This window comes from Thermobia domestica, chromosome 9, assembly GCF_964235325.1.
Source record: "Thermobia domestica chromosome 9, izTheDome1.hap1.1, whole genome shotgun sequence".
In the NCBI taxonomy this organism is placed as follows: domain Eukaryota; kingdom Metazoa; phylum Arthropoda; class Insecta; order Zygentoma; family Lepismatidae; genus Thermobia; species Thermobia domestica.
The window spans coordinates 54,072,552-54,095,859 of record NC_137462.1 but is presented as its reverse complement, the minus strand read 5'-3'; the positions used below and the strand labels follow the sequence as shown (position 1 = coordinate 54,095,859).

General features: G+C 35.0%; 1 protein-coding gene across 5 annotated transcripts in view; it reads left to right on the top strand.

The window, feature by feature from the left end:
* Positions 1-15,584, top strand: part of LOC145694653 (uncharacterized) — a 34,531-nt gene extending 18,947 nt beyond the window's left edge. For 3 of the 5 annotated variants that reach the window (XM_081771091.1, XM_081771092.1, XM_081771093.1), the window contains exon 3: positions 14,695-15,584. In XM_081771091.1, coding sequence (XP_081627217.1) covers positions 14,695-15,499 — 805 coding nt within the window. In that variant the 3' untranslated portion in view covers positions 15,500-15,584. Of the gene's footprint in view, positions 1-1,116; positions 5,593-14,694 lie in introns of those variants that run through there. The other 2 variants (XM_081771095.1, XM_081771094.1) reach the window with 2 other exon arrangements.
* Positions 15,585-23,308: the final 7,724 nt, after the last annotated feature.

Sequence of the window (23,308 nt, the reverse complement as noted above, 5' to 3'; positions counted from 1 at the left end):
CCAAAACAGACCGAAAAACTTCGAGAGGTGGTTCTACATACAGTCTGTCTTTGTTATACATACACTTTGTTCAGAAAGACCAAGACCATAATAGTCTTTGCCTTATTTTGCTCGTCACTATTAATGATAAAGAAATTGACCTTGGTCGTGCAGTTTAGGTTTACCATATCAAAAACCAGGACAGCAGGACTCGATTTGCATGGCCAAGAACATCTGTGCAATACCAAGACAATTTTGTTTTGTTTTGCTCATGTTTATTGAATATCACTTTTCGATACTTATTTTCGTCCATAAAGAACCCAGACTTTTCTCCAAATCGAAATAACAACACAAACAGTGAAATCCGAAAAAAGCAACGTAAGCCCAGTGGGTTAGTTTTCTTTTTCTAACCCCAGTTGTAGTAATTTTTACCTTAATAGTTGGAGAGGTTATCATACAGCATCAGTTTTTAGGTTTACAAATAAATTACTTTTTCTCGGAGATTAGGCATAAAGATTTTTAACTCCCCTGTACATTTTGTTCAGCACAAGGACACCTATTGATCAATCATTTCTCATGTTTGTTTTGTTTTCGTTATACGCTAATAAGATAGTAGAATTTAAATATGTGACGCAGATACATGTCTCCGCTATGGATGTCTCAATTAGACCACAATAACTCAATCAGTTTATGATATGGAGGTTGGTGCGACGGTAACCAAATGAGGAAGTGGTAAGGAAAATCAAGAAAAAATGGAAGCAACGGAGACAGTAATAATAATATTAAAAGAAACCAATTAGTACACTGGTTGAGAGGAAATCGTGTTCTGAAGAAAATGATAAATGGTGTAAAAGTCAAATAACGAAAGGAATACAATTACAATCAAGTATCGCTTCTATCTCAAAAGAAATGTTAACCGGAATATCAGTGCAGATTGTGGTATAACCTACCAGGCATGGAAGTTTCTTAGTAACTGAGGAATAATTCAGTTAGAGCGAAAGATAGAGAAAAAGCTTTAATGATCAATTGAATAACATGGTGTTACATAAATTTATTCTGACTTCAATGTTCTTAAAATATAATTGAAGTTACGTTGAGTTTTGTTATTAGTATTATTTAGTTTGATTTATTTTTCAGAATTATAGACCAACGGGAGATGATTTGTAGCAAAATGTGTCCTGTATGTGGAAAGAAGCTCTTTCGGAGGAAGAGAGTTCGGTGGGAACATATGTGGAAGGAACATAAGATCGGTAAATATAAATGTCAACATTGTCGTAGAAGTCATAATAAACTTCATGTTTTACGAAGACATATAGTGTTACATTCAACTTCTCGTACTAGAGACTTTACGTGTGAGCTTTGTGACAAAATGTTTTTCACGAAAAGCTTAGTAGAAAGTCACATTCGTTTTATTCACTACAAAGAAGAAAGAAAATTGAATATAGTGAGCTGTGAAGTGTGTGATAGAAAAGTGCCAAAGGTTAGATTGAAAGAGCATATGGAAACCCATGAAAGAGATAAAAAGTATGCTTGTCCTTTATGTGATAAAATGTTCAGAACGTATCGCGGCCTACGTAAACATAAAAGAAGTCACGACAACGCATGTTGTTCTTGCAAAATATGTGGAAAGATGGTGATGAAATATCGCCTAGCACACCACATGAAAAGCCACAACGAATCAACACAATGTGAAGTGTGTGGTTCAACACTTTCAAGTTCAGTCAGTCTTAAACTTCATATGTCAACTCACACAGGAGAACAGCCATTTGTATGTAATATCTGTGGTCGAAAATTTGCTCGTTCCAACAATCTGAAAACACATTTGGATCTTCATGCAGGAATTCGTAAACTTAAGTGTGCTATATGTGGAAAAAGATTTGCCCAAAAGTGGAATTTACGAACCCATTTGACATCATGTCAGAAGGATTCCTAAGGAACATAAGATCGGTAAATATAAATGTCAACATTTTCCTAGAAGTTATAATGAACTACATGTTCTACGAAAACATATAGTGATACACTCAACGTCTCGTACTTAAGACTTTACGTGTGAGCTTTGTGACAAAATGCTTTTCACGAAAAGCTTAGTAGATAATGATATTCGCTTTATTCACAAAAAGGAAAAAATTAATATTGAGAGCTGTGTAGCGTGTGGTAGAAAAATGCCAAAGTGTAGATTGAAAGAGTACATGGAAACCCATGAAAGATATAAAAAGTATTTTGTCTTTTATGTAATAAAATGTTCAGAACGCATCACTGCATGCATATTCATAAAAAAAATCTCACAACAACACGTGTTGGCCATGTAAAATATGTGGAAACATGGTTTTGAAATATCGCCTAGCAGACCACATGAGAAACCACAACGAATCAATACAATGTAAAGTATATGGTTTAAAACTCGCAAGTTCAAAAAGTCTTAAACTTCAAATGTCAACTCACACAGGAGAACAGCCATTTGTATGTAACAGTGCTTCCGCCAGGATTTCAAAAGCGGGGGTGTTCAGAAATTTAAAGGGGGTGGAGGTGCTTGACTTTCAGAACACTTATAGCTATTATTTTTACCTTTTTTGTATTATCCTAAAATTCTGCAATAACACGATAGATGACACCTTTCCACTGCAACCCTAACTTCAACAAAGTAGAAAATGTTGGATTGGCCTTTTAGTTTCATGTTTTTCCTATTTTGCGTGAATACCCATTACAATCAAGGTAAGTTATAATGTTAACGAGCTAATTCACTTGTCTGATGTTGAACTAAAATCCATCGTAGTTTTCGTGATTAATCTATGCATGGAGAAGTAAAGGTCGGATGTTCTAAATTTATCATTTCTCTTGTCATTCTTAGATTTCTATTAGCCGTGCCTAAAATGTTCATTTTTCACAACTGAAATCAGTCAGTATTTAGGTTTGTTTAGACGAACTCGATTTGATATCTGAAGTGCTAAAATAACAACATGATATACCAGAACATTTATTGCTTATTGCAGATATTGCACATTTATCGCAATATTGTAAGGGTAACTTAATTCGTTAAAATTTATAGTCAATTCAAATGTAATTTTGTACTTACCAATGTGATTCCTATATCCACGAACGAGGTGAGTTTAATGTCCCTTACAGCAGTGAGGCTATATGAGACGGGACCTACTGATTAACGTGGAATCCGAACCAATGCGCTCCCGCCGGGAGTCAAACTCGGGTCTCCCACACCAAAGGCAAGTACGCTAACCGCTTAGCCACGAAGGAGCTCATATCCACGAATGTATTAATAGTCTTGATGATTATGCATAGTTCGATAAACCCTCCTTTGAACCGATTTCTTCACATTTTCACACATTGTAACACCACTTTATAACCTATACATACCTTATGTGAGTTCGTTTAATAGTCAAGTTAAATATTTCTTGTGTTCCAAATAAAAAAATAAATATTGGAAATATATTTACAAGTATACTTATGAACCGCGGCGCAGTCTTACAAAGATTGAAAATTACTGTTCCAAGTTCCATAAAGTTCTTTGTAATGTAAATTCATTTATTTTGATTCACCCGTGGCCATGGCGGAGTTAGGAATTTTCTCCTGGGGGGCACGGTAGATACAAATGAGAATTGAAGTCTCTTATAGGTGGCATTTTTATTTTTTGTCAGAAAGTTGGGGGGGGGGGGGAACATTGCCCCTATAGCTCCACCTATGCCCATGGCCAGATGTTCTTTTTGTGAGTTAGTTACAAAGGTTATTGCAATGGTAGTACAAAGTATCAAAGATCCTGGGTTCGAGGATCATGCTGTCCAAAACATGAAACATTCTAACCTTGATTGACAGCATTAATACGTAACATAATATTACAGAGTGTAATTATTAGTGTACCCAAAAAGTTATTCGCCACGAAGACGAATTTCGAAAGAAAGCAATATTAAGTTTCCTATCTACTCCAGAATACACTGGGGTAACGTCACAATGAGACGTAGTTAACTCTATCTTGAATAACCTTAATCAATCAGGTATGAATACTGAAATATATGACTTATTATACTTACATAATTACAACCATTCCTACACTGTTAAAAATATAACGACAAGTAAAATTCGCGACTACACAGTGATTTAAACATAAGTACACTTTGGCCGTAAGTTAATTCAGCTAAATGATATAAGTTTCGTACCTAATTATTTACTGCCCTACAGACCACGGATGGGTCTTCGCGGGTTACGAAACACGATAGACTGTGCGGAGAGATCCAGCTCACGCATAGATCTGAATCGTACTGATCATTGAACGAACTGAACAAATTGTTATAAACCATCTCAAATCTCTTCCATATTACAAACCGTAACTTTGACCCAATTACGTCATAGCCCTCTATCTTATTCCACTTTGGCCAAAATATTTTTGATATTTCTAAACTTGGTCACTGCTTTCCTTCCGTCTTGTAATGAGGACGCTCAGATGTACAGTATTTTTATCGAAGAACCTATTTCTTCCGTTTCTTTTGACTGTGACGTTACTTCAAGACTTATATTTCTGTACAGTGGCTGTTAATAGTTTTGCGAAGAATTCTCTTCCGTGTTAGGGACAGTTATTGTTTGTTTTTTATATGAAGTTACTCCTTTCTATTTTTCACTAACGGTTTTAGAAGTTTTTGAATAAAAGAATTTTTTTTCTGGATACCGTCCCTTTTCTCCACTGGAACGTGGTACAATTAATTTTAGTGGACAGTTTTAGTGGTCTTAGTAGCAGATGCTTATATTAATAACCGTAGTCCATACTTAGTTTAAAATAATTTGATGAAAAAGGTAGCATGTAAGAGAGTACTTGGTTCGTACTGTACATGCAAATATTCATTAATTCCAATGATATTAATAACAGTTTATTAAATATTTTCATAATGTAAATTGGGATATCAGTTAGTTTGTATTAAATTTAATATATTTGACCGAAGTATAGAATGAGTTTCTGGTTTTTTGCGCAACTACATTTTTGTGTTTGATTGATAGGCTACTTACTTTGTTTTTCTAAGAAATCCTTCACATCTATTTTGTTTTCTAGCCACTTAAACCAAACATATAGCATTACAAATATCCTGCATTTAAAAATATAGTATTTATTTCTGTATTTGTCCTGATTTTTTATTTTTGTAGAGTTATGTTTTTACTGTCTTGTATTATGTGAAACAACCGTATATCACTAATACACAATCAGTCGTTCTTTCAGAAAAAGTGTTCCGCGGGAGGGGGGACACTTAGTATTCCGGGGGGCACTGCTGTTACTATTCTATTTATTATTATATTACAGACGTATTATTTTGGCCTCCCCCCAAAAAACATGTCTAAAAGAAACATTGTACACAATTGAATATTTCAATAGAGCATGAAAGTTCCATCGCTCTTGTCTTTCTTTAAGCTATGTAGTTAAACTAGTTGTACTGCGGGAATAAATCACATTTTTCATATGAAAACATTTAACTGAAATAATGGTTGTGCTGTTGGCTTCTTTTATATTTTTCTAGTTCATACATCATACACCTTATAAACAAATGTTCATGAAAGTGCCTAACTTTGTAATAAAAAAAATGTAAAGTTTAATTCTTGTTAATAAAGCTGGTACATATCCCTTAGCGTTTTCCTATTTTCTTCCGTAGGATAGGATTGGGCCTACAGGGGGTAATTGACCTCCGGCCTTTGTGACGCCACTAACATGCAGTAAACAGGACCGAGTAGCTATTGTCACATAAGTCTGAGTGGATTTTTTCTAAAGAAAAATTAGATATAAAGCTTTTAGCTTGTGAAATAGAAGAAGCAGATTTATTCTTAGCACTATCCCACCATCGCTTGGTATGCCTGTGAAAACTGCAAATATTCAATAGTATTTACTGAGATAAAACTATTTAATTTAGTTTTTTGAAATAAAGTATCTTAGTGATATATTTGTATTAACGAGTTAACAAAAACTGATAGCAATGACTTAGATAAATCTTGAGTCTTAGTGGTTTATGGAATTCTGACAATCAAATATACGAAACCTACTACCGGTAATAAAAACGTTTTAAAAAATATAAATATTTTGCATTAGCATAGGAGAGAAAATCATATATTCATCAAAGTGTAAACTAAATGTCAAATTTACCTATTAAATTGTAACTCCAATCGAATATAATCCTTAACAATTGAGGATTTTACGCAATCTTTCAACACAAGAAATTAGTCACTCAATAACATTCTAACCTATGGCTCACTACTATTTTTCCCTTTGTATAATATAGTGACATCTCGGTTTACGAACAAGTTTTGTGAAGAGTTTTGTCCCTCGGCTTAGGAACATTATTTAAGGATATGAACGCGTACCACGCTTGTATCGACAATTCTACACTCCCAGTAATGCTTGTTTGTCGTAAATCTCTCAGAGTTCTGTGTTCAAAAACTACTATTTTTCTTTATTTCTGCACATTTTGTCATTTTTAGCTCTCATGCCACTTCATTTAATTTAGTGTTATTTATTTGCATTTATAAAACATACTGCTACCTTCTATATTTGTTGCAAAAAACATTTAGAAATGTAAAATATACATATAGCACCGAGTTCCTGTGGCTAGAACGGATTAATTGTATTTACAGTAATTTCGATGGAAAAAATAATTTCGGTTTACGAACAGTATTATAAAATGAATTATGTTCGTAACCCGAGGTTCAGTTTATTTGAATATTCCCAATTAAGGTTTTCTTCTCAGAGTATAGATTGTGCCTTATGCCGTAAATTTACCTGTCAGAATAAATGTAATTCGACACTTACAAACGTGATATGTAATCAAGATAAAATTTACTAGAAATGTAATGCGCCATATTACAAAAGAGCTAATATGAGTAATTAGCATTGTGGAAAAAATGTTGAAAAGGCCCATCGGTTTGTTACCAATATAGTTTCGAAACCTCTTTCCAGCTATGTTGTTTCCTTTCGCAATACCATTCATATTTGCATTGCTCTGTTTTTGAAGAATTATTCTTTTAAATTAACTGTAAAAGTTTGTGAAGTAATAATTCCAGTTTGTTTTATCTCTGTGACAAGTACTTTTTCAAATATTTTACGCTTTGTATGTGTATGAGGCAAATTGACTTGTATGACTTGTGGACTGTCTTTACTGTCTTTTAGGATAATCGGATTTGATTCTTTTCATTGCTATATTATTTCCTTTTATTTTAGACATTCAGTATACCTTTGGTAGCACCAGAGTGCCAAGTTTTATAATTACTTCATTTTTTAGACCATCGGAAGCAGTTGTTGTTCCGTAACTTCTATATTATCTCATTTGTGTACTGATATCTTTTTTTTTTTTTTTCATGTTTACTTTGTATTTCATTATCTGTCGTATGTAAGCTGGAAGAACTTCTTCTATTACCCTAGGAGACCAAATATTTTAGTTTGCCGGTAGTTACTTACCCTTTACATTGTTTACCAAATACTAAATAGCGTAGCTACTGGATTCAGGCCTCAGATATGGTGTCCTCCCCTAGTGTCGTTCTACTGTTCTGTTTTCGTATAGAAAGTTTATGTAGAAAGATCTTTTACCTAAGTTGCTTATAGGTTGTCACATTACTTTCTCTGCTACAGGCGTATGTTCGGGGGTGAAGCACATGGGTGCTTATTCTGGGTGGCTAAGAGGTCCGGACCTCCGAAGTTTCTTGTGAATCCGAATTAGTATTAAAAGCCTCAACGATGTCCTGTTACAAGATGTAGAGCTCCGCTTGTCCTATTGGTTTGACTAGATATAGATTTCGTGTAATAAACCTACGTACCATTCCTTTTCTCAACAATATAGCAAGTCGGAAACTACCGTCGGCTATACCCTAATCGCTGGTCTATCCAATGCTACAAATATACTGTTAAGTTGAATATGGTACATACTGTTTTTCTTCTAAGGTGATACCCATACTCCCAACAGTGATTAAAAACTATTTGTAAGTACTACGAAAAGTCAGCTTGGGGTTATTATAATTATCTCACTAAACCTAAAAATCAGTGAATTTTTACTTTTATTGACTCAGGACTTATCCTAAATTTTGATAACTGAGGATCGATAGAAAAGAGCGTCTCATGATTAAGCACGTCTTAAATAAACACTTCTGCTGCAAATAAAATGATCCCACTTTTCGTGTAATCAAATCTTAAAGGAAAAAGTAAGATAAACGCGGACTCCTTTTAAAATCCGTTAAGATTTAGAAAATGATTCTCCTTACAAGGGAGGGTCACGAAGTTGCTCCGGTAAGATCCGAACGAGACAATTGTGTTTGCATTTGACATGTTATAACTAGAAAAACCCCAAGGTTATACGTGCCACCGGGCGGAATATCGTGAGTTACAACATATTTTGTAATGTAAAAGCTACAAAAAATTACCTGGGAGAATAGTTTGAATCGAGTCATTTGTTCGTAAACGATTGGGTAAATGGAAAACTCGGAGAACACGTATCCCATCATTTCAAGGACATACTTTTTGTAGTATAAAAAAAAAAAAAAAAAAAAAAAAAAAAAAAAAAAAAAAAAAAAAACTGCTCCAGGATCCCAGACGTGGTCCAACTCAAAAGTTTCAAATGGCAAAGGGGGTTAAGTAGCACATCGTTTGAAAGCTGTTGTTAAATAAAAGAAAGTGGAGCAAGTATCGACTTTCTACGACAACCCTGTGCAAAATGGCGGCCGGTCAAAATGTAAACAAAAGCTTAATTGAAAATCTATGGCCACCTTGAATCCAAGATGGCCGCTTAAAACTAATTCGAAAGGATAGGCATACTGAACTGCTGAATCTAGGAAAACCAAATTTGGAATAAATATTGATGAGTAGGTGACGAGAAGATGCGAAATGTTAAAAAAAAAAAACAAAAACAAAAAAAAACGCGACATCTTGAGTTTAAAATGCCTCTCTATGTATTGAACGCATGTCCAGCCCATCACCACTGCTGATACAGAAGCGAAATGTGATATTTACGTTTATGGTTAATAGCAGATATCCACAATATATCAAAGAGTATCATCTGTAATACAGTATGGCTGCCAGAGTGAAAAATGAGTTTAGATTTATGCTCTTTCTTGGAATATTGTGAGAAACCAACAAAGTTTGCGCAGCTCGATGCACTGAAGTGATTTACATGTGGTTTGGTACTGCTCACCAATCTTGTAAATAAATGTTTATATATATATATGTATATATAGTGGCGGGTCCAGGATATGATCAAGGGAGGAGCTAAACCATAATTTGCCGTTTTATCCAGTGTAAAGCAGAATTGAAGCCCATTTTATCCAGTGTTAACCTGAGCATCCAGGGGGGGCTATAGCCCCGTAGACCCCCCCTTGGATGCGCCCTTATATATATATATATATATATATATATATATATATATATATATATATATATATATATATATATATATATATATATATATATATATATATATATACATCCTCCATTCCAAAAGAAACCGAACGATTTAAAAAAACAAAAAAAAGCAATGTACATTTTGGAACAAATCATTTTTATTAATCAATGTATTCCCCTTCTGCATCGATACACATATTTGCACGCTCCAACAAGTTGCCAAACGACTGCTCCATGTCCTTTATTGGAATGGTCTTTAGGACGGCGGTCGTCGCCTTCTCAATGGCATCAATCGATGCGTGCCACTTTCCTTTCATCGCCAAATGCAGTTTCGGAAACAGATAGAAATCGCACGGAGCGAGATCTGGTGAATAGGGCGGATGATGCAACCGAATAATGTGATTTTTGACCAAAAATTCAGTTACAAGTCGCGAACGATGTGATGGTGCATTATCGTCCAAAAGAGTCCAACTGCCGATTTCGCGATATTCGGGCCGAATACGACGAATTCTTGCCAGCAAACGCTTCATGGAGCCCAAGTAAAACTCTCCAGTGACTGTCTGGCCGGGCTGAACAAATTCTTTGTAGATAATTCCTTTTGAATCGTAAAAACAAATCAGCATCACCTTAACTTTTGACTTCACCAAGCGACTTTTTTGGGGTGTTCCTTCATCCGGCGCTCTCCATTCAGCACTTTGCCGCTTTGTTTCGGGCTTATATTCAAAACACCACGTCTCGTCACCAGTTGCAATCGATTTCAAGAAGTTTCGATCCTGCCGAGCGCTTTTAACGATGTCTTTGCAATGCGCAATTCGATCAACTTTTTGGTCTTCGGTGAGTTTGTGTGGTACAAACCGCGAATAACCTTCTTAAGGCCCAAAACTTCGGTCAAAATGCGGTATGCGGTTGTTTGAGGAATGCCTAATTCCATTTCAATAACTTTCACCGACGATTTTTTTTGTTATGTTTGATGAATTCACGCACTTTTTCGATGTTTTCTTCCGATAATCCGGTTCTGGGACGGCCTGATCTTTCGTCATCATCCAGCGTCTCTCTACCCGATTTGAATCGCCTGAACCACTCGTAAACTTGCGTACGGGATAGCCATTCATCACCATATGCATTTTGTAGCATTTGGTGCGTTTCACTAAAAGTTTTACCCAGTTTAACACAAAACTCAATTGCAGCTCGTTGTTTGAAACTCATTTTCCGACCGATGTACACAACACACTGACAGTTGAAACGCAATAACTTTGTTGCCGTGCATCCAAATGTCATGACATTTATACCAGTTGTCAATGAGGAACTACGCCATCTACCGGTAAAATATTACAACAGATGGCACTAGTGGTACTATTTGTTTTCAAAAGTTCGGTTTCTTTTGGAATGGAGGGTGTATATATATATATATATGGTATTAGTTGAAATATTGCGATCAAACAAACGAATGACATACAAATATAACCATTACGAATACGTTACAATAGAGCCCCCAACCTGACAGGTGCAGCAAGTCCTTTATGTATCAACTACGTATGACAAAATTAGAAAAATACCCGAAGGTGTTCAACTTTTGTTGAACAGTATGAATAGCAAGCCAGAGTTGTGTGTTCATCGCATATTCGTTATATTCAACTAATAATATTGAGAGAACCGTGACGAACGAGCATTAGGAACAAAACATATATGTGTTGTTACGGAATGAAATAATAGTTGAAATGAGTCGAAGTTTAGTTGTTCTTTAGTCTTCCTATTATTTCTAAATAAATAATAGAGAAAAGTAAAGATATATATATATTTGTACTGGTATGAATGACATAGGTTTTAAGCGGCCATCTTGGATTCAGGCGGCCATAGATTTTCAATTAAGCTACTGTTGACATTTAGACATACACCATTTTGCACAGGGCTCTCGTAGAAAGTCAAGAATTGCAGGATCTTTTATTTAACAAGAGCTTTCAAACGATGTGCTACTTAACCCCTCTTGCCGTTTGAAACTTTTTAGTCGGACCCCACTGGGACAAGACGTTTTAACTTAAATCGTTATACATTGAAAATAATGCCACACCTCCTTCCCTGACTTCACATTTGTCTCACCGTTTCCGGTTTGTAAGGGTGATCATGGACTTTTCAATTAATTTTTTGCTTACATTTTGACCCGCCGTCATTTTGCACAGGGTTGTCGTAGGGTCGAGACTTGCTCCATTTTCTTTCATTTTACGACAGCTTTCAAACTATGTGCTACTTAACTCCCTTGTCACTTGAAAAGTTTGAGTTGGACCCCTTTTGGGACCCTGGGGCAAAGTTTTTTTTTATCCCAAAAAGTGTGTGCTTGAAAATGATGGGATACGTGTTCGCCGAGCTTTCCATTTAGCCAACTGTTTCGGAACAAATAACCCGGTTCAAACTATTCTGCCAGATTTGTAGCTTTTACATTACAAAATACATATGTTGTAACTCACGACATTTGCCCGGTAGCACGTACAACTTTGCGATTCGTCTAGTTACAATATATCAAATGCAAACACAATTGTCTTGTTCGGATCTCAGCGGAGCCACTTCGTGACCCTCCCTTGTTAGTAATTACAGCAAAGATTTTCTTTTTCTTTTGTAGTAAGTTTCCCCTTTGTGGTGAAGGCCGAAGTAGGAGTGACGTCAGCTAGTTATACATTCTTGTGCATGTGCCTCTTCCTTTCTGTAGCTTCCTGATCTGTCGAATCTCAACCCAGCGTCATACTATGCTACTGAATCAGTATCTTTTCTTTTCTTTTCTTTCTTTTTTTTTAATGGGGAAAAAACGTAGCTGTTGTTTCAGTTATAGAATATCAATGTTGTTTCGAATGGAATTTAAAATTCTACGTTAAACTAAACTCCAACCAATTTTTAAAGAAGGAAATTAAATATAGCGCTTAATCAAAATTAATTTATACTGAACATTCGTGTTTATTCTAAATGCTCAAATGAGACGAAATAGAACCGAGTGAGATTAAATTTGGATCTTAAAATGTAATATAAATTCGTGTCATTAAAGAAGTGAAGTAGAACTAAATGCAAAATGCTTCGCTAACTGTAAATTAAATTTGTGTGAAGGAATTCCATAAAGGGTCCCTAAAACTGTATCATAATTACTGAAATTAACGGGAAACGTGATTAATTGTAATAAAAAAAAGAATTAATTAAAAACGTGAATTTAATTTTACATTGGATTAAAATTAAAGTTGTGAAATTATATCATAAGAGTTTTCGTTAAAAGGAGATTTGTCAAAATTAAGTTAAATAGAGTTAATGAAGATGTATTTTATGAGATTCCTTAATACTTAAATAAAACTTGTAAAAGTTGCCAAACTAAAGTTTTAAACCGGAAACGTTAATAAGAGTGAGAATCTACATGCTTGTTTAAATCGTCATACAGTAAATCGCGTATAACTTCTCGGTCAAAGTAGGGCAAAATGAAACTATTCATTTTTGCATTCAGCGAAGTATTTGATTTAAACAGAAGTGATTGATGTTTTAAGGTAGAAATAATTCCTTAAACTTAAGGGTTTTTTTTTTTTCTGTTGAAGATTCGTTAATGGTCAGCCTAAGTTACGATACTGAGACATACGTAACAAGGAACATAAATGAGTGTATGTGAAATAATAATAATAATAAAAAGAATAAAAAATATTCATGTTATGAAACGTAATTTCCTTTGTCTCATAATAAAACAAGTGTGCCAAATCGTACAGAGTGTAGGTAAATTATAATTTTGGGTTATATCTCATTAACTATCCTAGCGTCATAATTTAAAAAAAAGAAAAGGAAGATTGCTTAGGTTGTAGTCAAACTTTGCTACAGGGTGCCCAATAAAAATAATAGAAAAAAGGGTTTTAAAGACTTTTTACAAGATAGAACATACTAATAATAAAAATTGGATTTTAATGTTAGAATGGATTTGACAATTCGTTATTAAGATAGTACTTTCAAAGAGATACGTGCAAAGAACAAGTGAAAGTATTTTAATATATCTTTTCAAAATTATAAACGTAATTAACAGGACCATTAGCTCTTCCCTTTTTGTAAACTTTCGTACACGCGCTGTCAATTTTTATTTGAGAAAAACCTCTCCAGAAGGGAATTAAACACTATTATGGACAGTTTACTTTGACGTTATTCCGAAAAAAGATATATATATATATAAAGTGTAGAGTGGTTTCAAAATAGACGGAGAAACTTCAAGAAGTCATTCTACATGCAGTCTATCTTGGTTTTATATACAAGACGAATAAAACACTTCGTTCAGGAAGATCAAGATAGCAGTCTTGGTCTGGTTTTGCTCGTTACTATTAATGATAAAGCAATAGACTTTGGTCTTGCAGTCTAGGTCTACTGTATGCAAAAGCAGGACTCGACTTGCAAGGCAAAGAACATCTGTGCAAGACCAAGACAATTTTGCCTTGTCTTGCTCATTCTTCGTGGATACCACTTTTCGATACTAATTCTCGTCCATATAGAACCCAGAGTTTTCTCCAAAACGGAAAAAAAGAACCTAAAAAAAAAAAAAAACATGGACCCAGGTGTTAGTTTTTTTTTCAAACCTTGGTTGTAGTAAGTTTTACCATAATAGTTGGAGAGGTTATCATACAACATCAGTTTTTAGGTTTACAAATAAATTACTTTTTCCCGGAGATTAGGCATAAAGATTTTTAACTCGCCCGTACATTTTGTTCAGCACAAGGACACCTAATGATCAATCATTTCTCATGTTTGATTTGTTTTCGTTATACGCTAATAAGATAGTAGAATTTAAATATGTGACGCAGATACATGTCTCCGTTATGGATGTCTCAATTAGACCACAATAACTCAATCAGTTTATGATATGGAGGTTGGTGCGACGGTAACCAAATGAGGAAGTGGTAAGGAAAATCAAGAAAAAATGGAAGCAATGGAGACAGTAATAATAATATTTAAAGAAACCAATTAGTACACTGGTTGAAAGGAAATCGTGTTCTGAAGAAAATGATAAATGGTGTAAAAGTCAAATAACGAAAGGAATGCAATTACAATCAAGTATATACGATCACTTCTATCTCAAAAGAAATTTTAACCGGAATATCAGTGCAGATTGTAATATAATCTACCAGACATGGCAGTTCCTTTCGTTATTCTTATTATTACTATTATGTAGAATCTAAATTACTTTTGTTAATGTTAATAATAAAACAATAGTAACTGAGAAATAATTCAGTAATGATCAAGTGAAATAACATGAAGTGTTACATAAATTTATTCTGAATTCAATGTTAAAATATAATAGAAGTTATACTAATTTTTGTTATTAGTATTATTTAGTTGGAATTATTTTTCAGAATTATAGACCAACGGGAGATGGTTTGTAGCAAAATATGTCCTGTATGTGGAAAGGAGCTCTTTGGGAGAAAGAGAGTTCGGTGGGAACATATGTGGAACGAACATAAAATCGGTCAATATAAATGTCAACATTGTCCTAGAAGTTATAATGAACTGTATGTTTTACGAAGACATATAGTGATACATTCAACTTCTCGTACTAAAGACTTTACATGTGAGCTTTGTGACAAAATGTTTTTAGAGAAAAAGACGTTAGTAAAACATATTCGTTTTATTCACTACAAAGAAGAAAGAAAATTTAATATAGTAAGTTGTGAAGTGTGTGATAGAAAAATGCCAAAGGTTAGATTGAAAGAGCATATGGAAACTCATGAAAGAGAGAAAAAGAATGCTTGTCCTTTATGTGATAAAATCTTCAGAACGTATCACGGCCTACGTAAGCATAAAAGAAGTCACGACAACACATGTTATTCTTGCAAAATATGTGGAAAGATGGTGATGAAATATCGCCTAGCACACCACATGAAAAGCCACAACGAATCAACACAATGTGAAGTGTGTGGTTCAAAACTTTCAAGTTCAGTCAGTCTTAAACTTCATATGTCAACTCACACAGGAGAACAGCCATTTGTATGTAATATCTGTGGTCGAAAATTTGCTCGTTCCAACAATCTGAAAACACATTTGGATCTTCATGCAGGAATTCGTAAACTTGAGTGTGCTATATGTGGAAAAAGATTTGCCCAAAAGTGGAATTTACGAACCCATTTGACATCATGTCAGAAGAATTCCTCTTCAGTTTGAAATTAATATTATTATTACGGAGTCACTGGAACCGTTGTAGTATTTAAGTCTGAGTTGCAAAATAAATATTTTTTTACTTTTGATACTGGCATTATGATTATTTATTGAGTAATTTAATTTATTGTAACGCATTGAGAATCAATTAATTTGAGTGGACAGTTTTAGTAGTCTTAGTTGCAAATGTGTAGAGATTTGTAACAGAAATCTATATTTATCTTAAAAAATAATGGAAACTCTAGCACATAAGAGAGTACTTAGTTGGTACTGTACATCTAGATATTTATTAACTCCAATACTGTTAATAACAGTTTATTCAATATTTCATAATATAAATTGGGACATCTGTTAGTTTGTATAAAATGTTTATTATGTTCGATGGAAGTGTAGAATCTGTTTCTGGTTTTTTGCTCAATTACATTTTTATATTTGGTCCTTCCCTTTTCTAAGGAATCTTTCGCGTCATCTACTATGTGCTCTAGTCATTTAAGCCAAACGTAAAGAATTACAAATATCTGCAGTAAGAAATATAGTAGGGTAAAAGCACCAGTGATCGTCACTTTGAGGTTGAAAAATTACTGTTTTGTCTCTTCTGTGACATCGTGAATCTTTTGGAGCTGTATTATAGTTGGAAAGACACATTGATCCTTTCTATACATAATCATGTAGTTAGAATTCAAAGTCGAATACAGAGGTTGTTCAACCCACGTTTGGCCGATTTCGTTCCTTCCCCTCCCGGGCAGAATGGTCACCCGACCTGGCTCGTGGCGTCCTGTAGTGTTCTGCAGTGGCTTCCTGGGAACGGAGTTGTTTTTCCGCGCGGACGACAATAACGCACAAAACAGGACCATTGTTGTGAGTGTTGTGTTAAATTTGTTTCCAAGTGTATGGGGTTCTGCTCTGTGACCAAAATGCCGTCCAAAGTATGCCGGTTTTGGGAAGGCTATGTTGCGGCTCTTTATGACGCCCACTTTAGTGTTTCTGTCATTAGAAAACAGTGCAAGAAGAATGGTTTCAACATCAGTTTAAGTGAAATAAAAAATGTTATTAAATAGTACAAGGTAAACTGAAGATTCGTAGGGTGGCGAAGAACTGCAAAATAAATTCGCAGTATTTTCAGGAGCAGATCATGCGGCCGATCTACGAGCATGAGATTCCAACAATGTACGGAAATGACGCCAATCTGGTGTGCATTTACATGAACAAGGCCTCATCACATACCTCACGATCGTCCCTCGCATTCTACAGGGAGATGGAAGAGGTAAGTGGTGATACCTTTCAATGAGGTACCTGTTAAATCTCCAGATGCAAGTCCTATGGACTATTGTGGATTTGGATTGCTGAAGCGGGCTTTGGGAAGACGGCGTATAACTGTGGAAGGACTTTGGAAAGCTGTTCAAAGGGAATGGGACAAGATTCCCCTCCCAGTTCTTCAGAGAAGCCTATTACAGTGGAAATTACGCTGTCGGGCTATTGTTAGGAACCAAGGGAAACACATCGAGCACTTACGGACCTGGCGCCATGGATTCTTCTAAATTTTTAGGTAAGTCGAAATTGTCCAAATGTAGACTAAACAACCTCTGTAGCTGTTGAAGAAAAAACAATATCTTTTTAAAACCTTGTATTTCACCAGTAGTCATCTCAAAATCGAAATGTTCCTGTGGTCTTCATGGTTTGTATCAGTGTTCGTCAGGCACATAACTTGACATAATTTATTCAAAAACTTAACTGTTGATCAGTTTAAGGTTAAGGATAAAGTATGAAGTAATAAACTTAATAACTGCACGTCACTTTTAGCACTGAAGAAAGAAAATAATGTTTTTACATACCTTTTAAAGCAAATTGAACAGGGATTTCCCAAGTGGGCCCAGCCCGAAAAAGTCGCTGTTTTTTTTCGAGTTGGACCCACCTGAAAAAAAAGACACTAAAACCCACTTGGGTTTTTGAGCTTTTTGTATATTATTGCTACATCTAAGGTGATCTCATTGAAAGTGATTTTTATCAGATTTTGGACTTTCTTTGGGCGAATGAGATGCTTTCACATTAAGATATACAACAACATTCAACATAAGACCTTTATGAAATTCTGAATGCACGGAATGAATAATAATAATAATAATAATAATAATATAAACACCTTAGCTTGTGATAATTATAGAACAAATGAATGCATGCATTATGCTTATAGCCTATTTAAAGTAAAATATGCAATTTTATATTAGAATATGCTTTCCTTGAATACGCTCACTGACTCGGCGTCGCCAAGGGACGTTTTCCGTCATATGTTGACGGGTTTAATTCCATAGGTGCCTGTATTACCAGTAACTATGTAAATACATTAGTATTATTTCTTACCTCTGATGGTAACACAAGTTATTGTTCAGTAAAATCTGGTTTTCCAACAATAATAGCTTAGTCCAGTCATATGTTGCTAACTAACTTAGTCTATGGCCTATGGAACCCTAAGGTTCAACGTTGGGTTCACAAAGGCTCTCCATTGACTTCTATTCTTAGCCAACTGGATCCAAGTTCTACTTTGTATCCCTATATCTGCGAAATCCTTCTTAATATTGACCTCACATCTGTGCCTAGGTCTTCCTAATGGTCGTTTTCCGATTGGTCGCCCAGTTGAGACTGAAAGCGTTCCTACCGTCTTCCATCCTGGCTACATGACCTGCCCACCTGAGTCTCCTAGATTTGATGACCCTAACGATGTTTGGTAAACCATATAAATTATAAAGTTCCTTTTTATGAAGTTTCCGCCATTCCCCATTCCAGTTCCTGTTGGGTCCGAATATTCGTCTCAGGATCTTGTTCTCAGATACTGTCAGTCTACGTTCTTCCCTCAGAGTAAGCGACCATGTTTCGCAACCTTACAGGACAACAGATATGATTATAGTTTTATATATTTTAAGCTTCAAATTTCTCGACAAAATTCGCGAATTTTCTGTTTCAGTCGACATTTAATTTGTTGGTGAATATGGTTTTCGTTTGTTAATATTTATCCTAGATATTTGAACGTATCCACTTTATCAAACGTACTATTTGATATGTCATTTGTTGCTACTCTTCAAATAAGCATTCTGTAGAATCAGCACCAGCAATAGCGTAAAAATTCTTGTCAAATTTAAGAAGCTTAATGTTCAGAGTTCCGAAGACTACGTAACGCATACCATTTCAAGTGCTGAATTCAAACTTCCGTACTAATTGAAGTTTCGATGTACAGTAAAGAAAGCTACATTTTCGAAAAGAAACCAGTCGTGAAAGAAGTGCTCAAAAAATCCCCGTAATTGAACTAGAGATGTAAGGGCTCGGAAAAAAAAACCCGGCTTTTTTTTTTTTAAAAAAGTTCTTTCTGCTTCGCTTTTTTGCTTGGGAAATTTTGGGCTTTTTTGAAAATTCTGCATTAAATTGATAAAACAGATTTTGTTTTGCTTCTCTATAACACAAAAAGTCATTTAATTAGTGGTTGATGTCGATAATAATAAAAAACCTCGAAAATAAACCATGAATTTCGAAAAGATATTTCAAACAATTTTACTTCTCAACATATTTACGTTATGACTTCCAAAGGATTAACCAATGTATATAATAAGATTTTTCTTAACCTCCTATATACAAAAGTAAGCAGGGTTGGCAAAAACCATGGTTGTTTATAAAAATGACAAAAACCCGGTTTTTGGGGGGAGTTTAAACTAGTTTTTTTTGGCTTAAACCAGGTTTGTAGGGTTTAGATATTTTGCTTTATGTATTTATATTTTATATTGACAGAAATAAGTTTGTTTCGCCTTGGTGTTATGCAACAACGGGGTTATGCTGGAAGAGGCCACATAAGCTTAAAGAAGTCCGGCCAGTAAATTTCTTAAATTGGGAAGCTCCCGCCCTAGCCAGCGGGAAAATCCCGTCATTACTCTAAATGTAAAACAATAATGGAAAAATTCTGTTATTGCTTTGCATGTAAAATTTAAGGGTCAACGTATCATAATCAGCACGCTAAAACTGAGGTACTAAATTACAAATTTAGCACGTACATATCATTGAAAGTCCAATCCAAGCTAATGTTGGAAGTTACGTAGGCAATCGATAAATTTTGCCAATTTCTATCAATATATTTAAGCAACCTTGGCTTCTTTATAAAACAACAGGCGTTCAGGCATGCAGAAATATACAATTTGGTTTCGTTTCGTATGTTCAGGCTTAACATCCTTACGTAATACCCGAGGTTATCAAGGAGAAGACTTTCGCTTAAAGTGACATCCGAACCGCTACTTTGTTTACGCATGAAAGAAGGGTTGTGGTTTGACCGAGAATTGAACATGGGACACCTTGATTAAAAGGTGAAAAGGAAATAAAACTAATGCAGATGGTTTGGTGTGTGGAAACGTCACCATGAAGTTCACATGATTCGCATTTTTCGTTCTTTTTATTTATTTATTTATTTTTTTTGGTTTAAACCAGTTGTTTATTATAAAAAAAAGAAAAAATAGCTGGTGTAAACCAGCCAACCCTAAAAGTAAATACTTCTTTTAAAAAATACACAAATAACTAGCAAAATTCTATGTAGTATTTTTACTTCAAAATATTCCATACCCTCTTTTTGGAACAAAATAAAATTAAAATGAAACATGAGAGAAATACTTCGATTTATATGATACTCTTAAAGGCTGCACATCTAGAGCTTTTGGTTCTATATATTCTTGGAATTCTAGTTTTATATAACCACCATCACGGTTTACTCAGTCCTCAAGTTTTCTGAAGTTTTAACAAGAGGGATTCAACATATGAAGGGTGTGAGGCAAGAACATGGTAACTCACAATTTTACTATTTTAAGAAATTAGAGATTTTCTTCTGCACAATCCATTTTGAAAGTCGGAAAGCTGATTTTTCACATAAGACTATACATGAAGGATTAAACGAAGCGGTATGCGTTGCTGTCTATCTGGTGCTGCATAACTCAGCAATTGAAAATTTGTTGGTTACCATGTTCTTGGCTCACACCCCTCATATCATTACGAAACTCCCCCCCGCGCACCCACCACCACAAAAAAAAAAAAAAAAAAGACTACGGAATATATTTAAGATAAATACAACTGCACAACATGACTGAGTGGAGCTTTTGCGCTTCTATCGGGAAGTCTGGGGTTCAACCTAGCATTCGACCATTCTGACAAAGCTTGTCTTGATTCCATCTGTGAAGTAGAAATAGTGCGTGTACTTTGAGTTGGCCGACTTCCTTTCTTATTACTAATTTTAAATCGTTATTATTACTAATTACCAGCAATGACGGTTTTGCGAAGGTTAGGGTGGGGGGGCGGCGGTCTTTCAGACTGAAGCCTGTTCCCCAAAATTACGGAATGTCTAAAACAAACGAAATATCTATTAGTTATGCCTTTACTCATAAACTTTAAGCCAGTGGTGCCCCCCCTTATGTCCATGACGCACCCCCTAATTGTCTATCTGTAGGTGTTCTTCCATGAAAAAATCTTTTCGATTTTTACCCCCCTCAAACATATTTATATAGATTTTTACCCCCCAAATATTTCAATGACGCAGTTTGCATCATATCCCCCCTTTGTGGGCACCCCTGCTTTAAGCTCCCGTCAAATAAAAATTACGAATGTTTACAAAAACTAAACGGTTAGAAAAACCCTTTCTAAAATACTTTTCTAAATCCGCCACTGATTCTCAGTATAAAATGATCTTCAAGGTTGTATCCGGAAGATTATTGCTAAATATATAAACGAAACGAAATATTAGTTATGCCTGTACTCATAAACTTCAAGCTCCTCCCAAATAAAATTAGGACATTTTAGAAAACGAAACAATCAGAGAAACCCCTCCCAAAGTACTTTTCTCAATCCGCAACTGATTATTTGTATAAATTAGTATTCAAAGTTGTATCCGGAAAATTATTGCTAAATCATTGCACAGCTACAGTATAATAGAAATGTGGAAGTACGGTTTGACGGGCATATTGAAAAACTTATGCTTTGACGGATATATAGAAAAACGTAAGTTTAACTTTTGTGCTAGAAGCTAGAGTACTAAGCTCTAAGAAATGAAACACGGATGACAAACTAAAATGATCTAGAGAATAAAAAAAAAAAAATGTCGATAACTCAAAAGTTAAAATAAAGTTAAATAGCCTGTAAAATTGCCCTCAAATACTACATTCTTCATGTTAGCTTTAATTCGTAAAACATGTGCTCCATACATCTTGATGGTGAATTTCAGAGCGAAATATGGCATTTAGGTCATTGAATTCTTATCTAACTATAGAACATACTATAAGAAAGCTATTTAGATAGAAAAATCATGAAAATGAAAACAGCCAAAATTTCCAAAATTCTCTTTTTTCCCCAAAAAAAGCCGTCTTTTTTGCATCTAAATTGAACACACAAAGCATCGGAAGTGAACTTCCACAATACAATCATTTATTTTACGATTGAAAATATTTATTTCATATACGACATTTTAAATTTAAATTAATGTATTTGGTATTCATATTTGGGGAACGTCAATGAAGCTCCTGGGATGACTCGACCTATATTTGTTAGTTTGTCTGCTTGTACCACACACACTACAGGGTACAATTTTCGGTCTTTTAAGTTTAAATTTTCAGGGTACAAGCACGAGACACACCAAATTTCCTGTAGAGATTTTGGCGGCATACCAACTTAAAATTTTAGGATGGCGGGTTTTTTTTTAAAAAAAAATAGCGGGTTATCCATGCTACAAAACGCAATTTTCGGTCTTTAAGTTAAAATTTTCAGAGTAGAAGCACACGACACTCTAAGTTAGCTATATATATTAGCGGCGATCCAACGTAAACTTTCAAAATGGCGGCCATTTTTCAAACTAGCGGGTATCCGTGCTACAAGGTGTAATTTTCGGAGTTTCAAGTTCAGATTTTGAGGGTAGAAGCAGGAAACATTCTAAATTTACTGTATAGATTTTCTCGGCGTTCCAATGTAAAATTTCAAAATGGTGGCCATTTCTTAAAAACAGCAGTGAATAGAAAATTGTTGCTAGTTGTGACAATGACAATCTTAAAATATAAACCACATTTTAACACTTTTACCCCAACGGCATTGAAATATTTCGAAAAAAAAAACAAAAAAACAGTTAAACCCGAAAACACCCATATGGACCCAGGTGGGTTGTTTTTTCAAAAATCCGGGTTTTTTCAAATCCTGAATTTGAGAAATGTTAACTGATTTCATAACTTAACTATACATCACCTTGAGCTCAAGAATACACTATAAAATAACTAACTCACTCACTCTATGGAACCCGGAGGTTCAATGCCGCGTTCACAAAAGCTTTCCACTGACTTCTATCCTTAGCTAACTGTATCCAGTTTCTACTTTGTATTCAAATCTCTGCGAGATCCATCTTAATATTGTCCTCCCATCTGCGCCTAGATCTTCCTAATGGCCGTTTTCCGATTGGTCTTCCAGTCACGACTGAAAGCGTTTCTACTTTCTTCCATTCTAGCTACATGACTCGCCCACCTAAGCCTCCTAGTGTTGACGACCCTAACAATGTTTGGTAAACCATATAACTTTTGTAGTTCCTCTTTATGAAGTTTCCGCCATTCCCCATTCCCGTTTCTCTTGGGTCCGAATATTCGTCTCAGGATCTTGTTCTCAAATACTTTCAGTCTATGTTCTTCTCTCAGAGTAAGTGACCATGCTTCGCAGTCATACAGAACAACAGGCATAATTATCGTTTTGTATTTTAAGCTTCAGATTCCTCGACAGAATTCGCGACGACAAGAGATTTTGAACCGAATAGTAACACGAATTCCC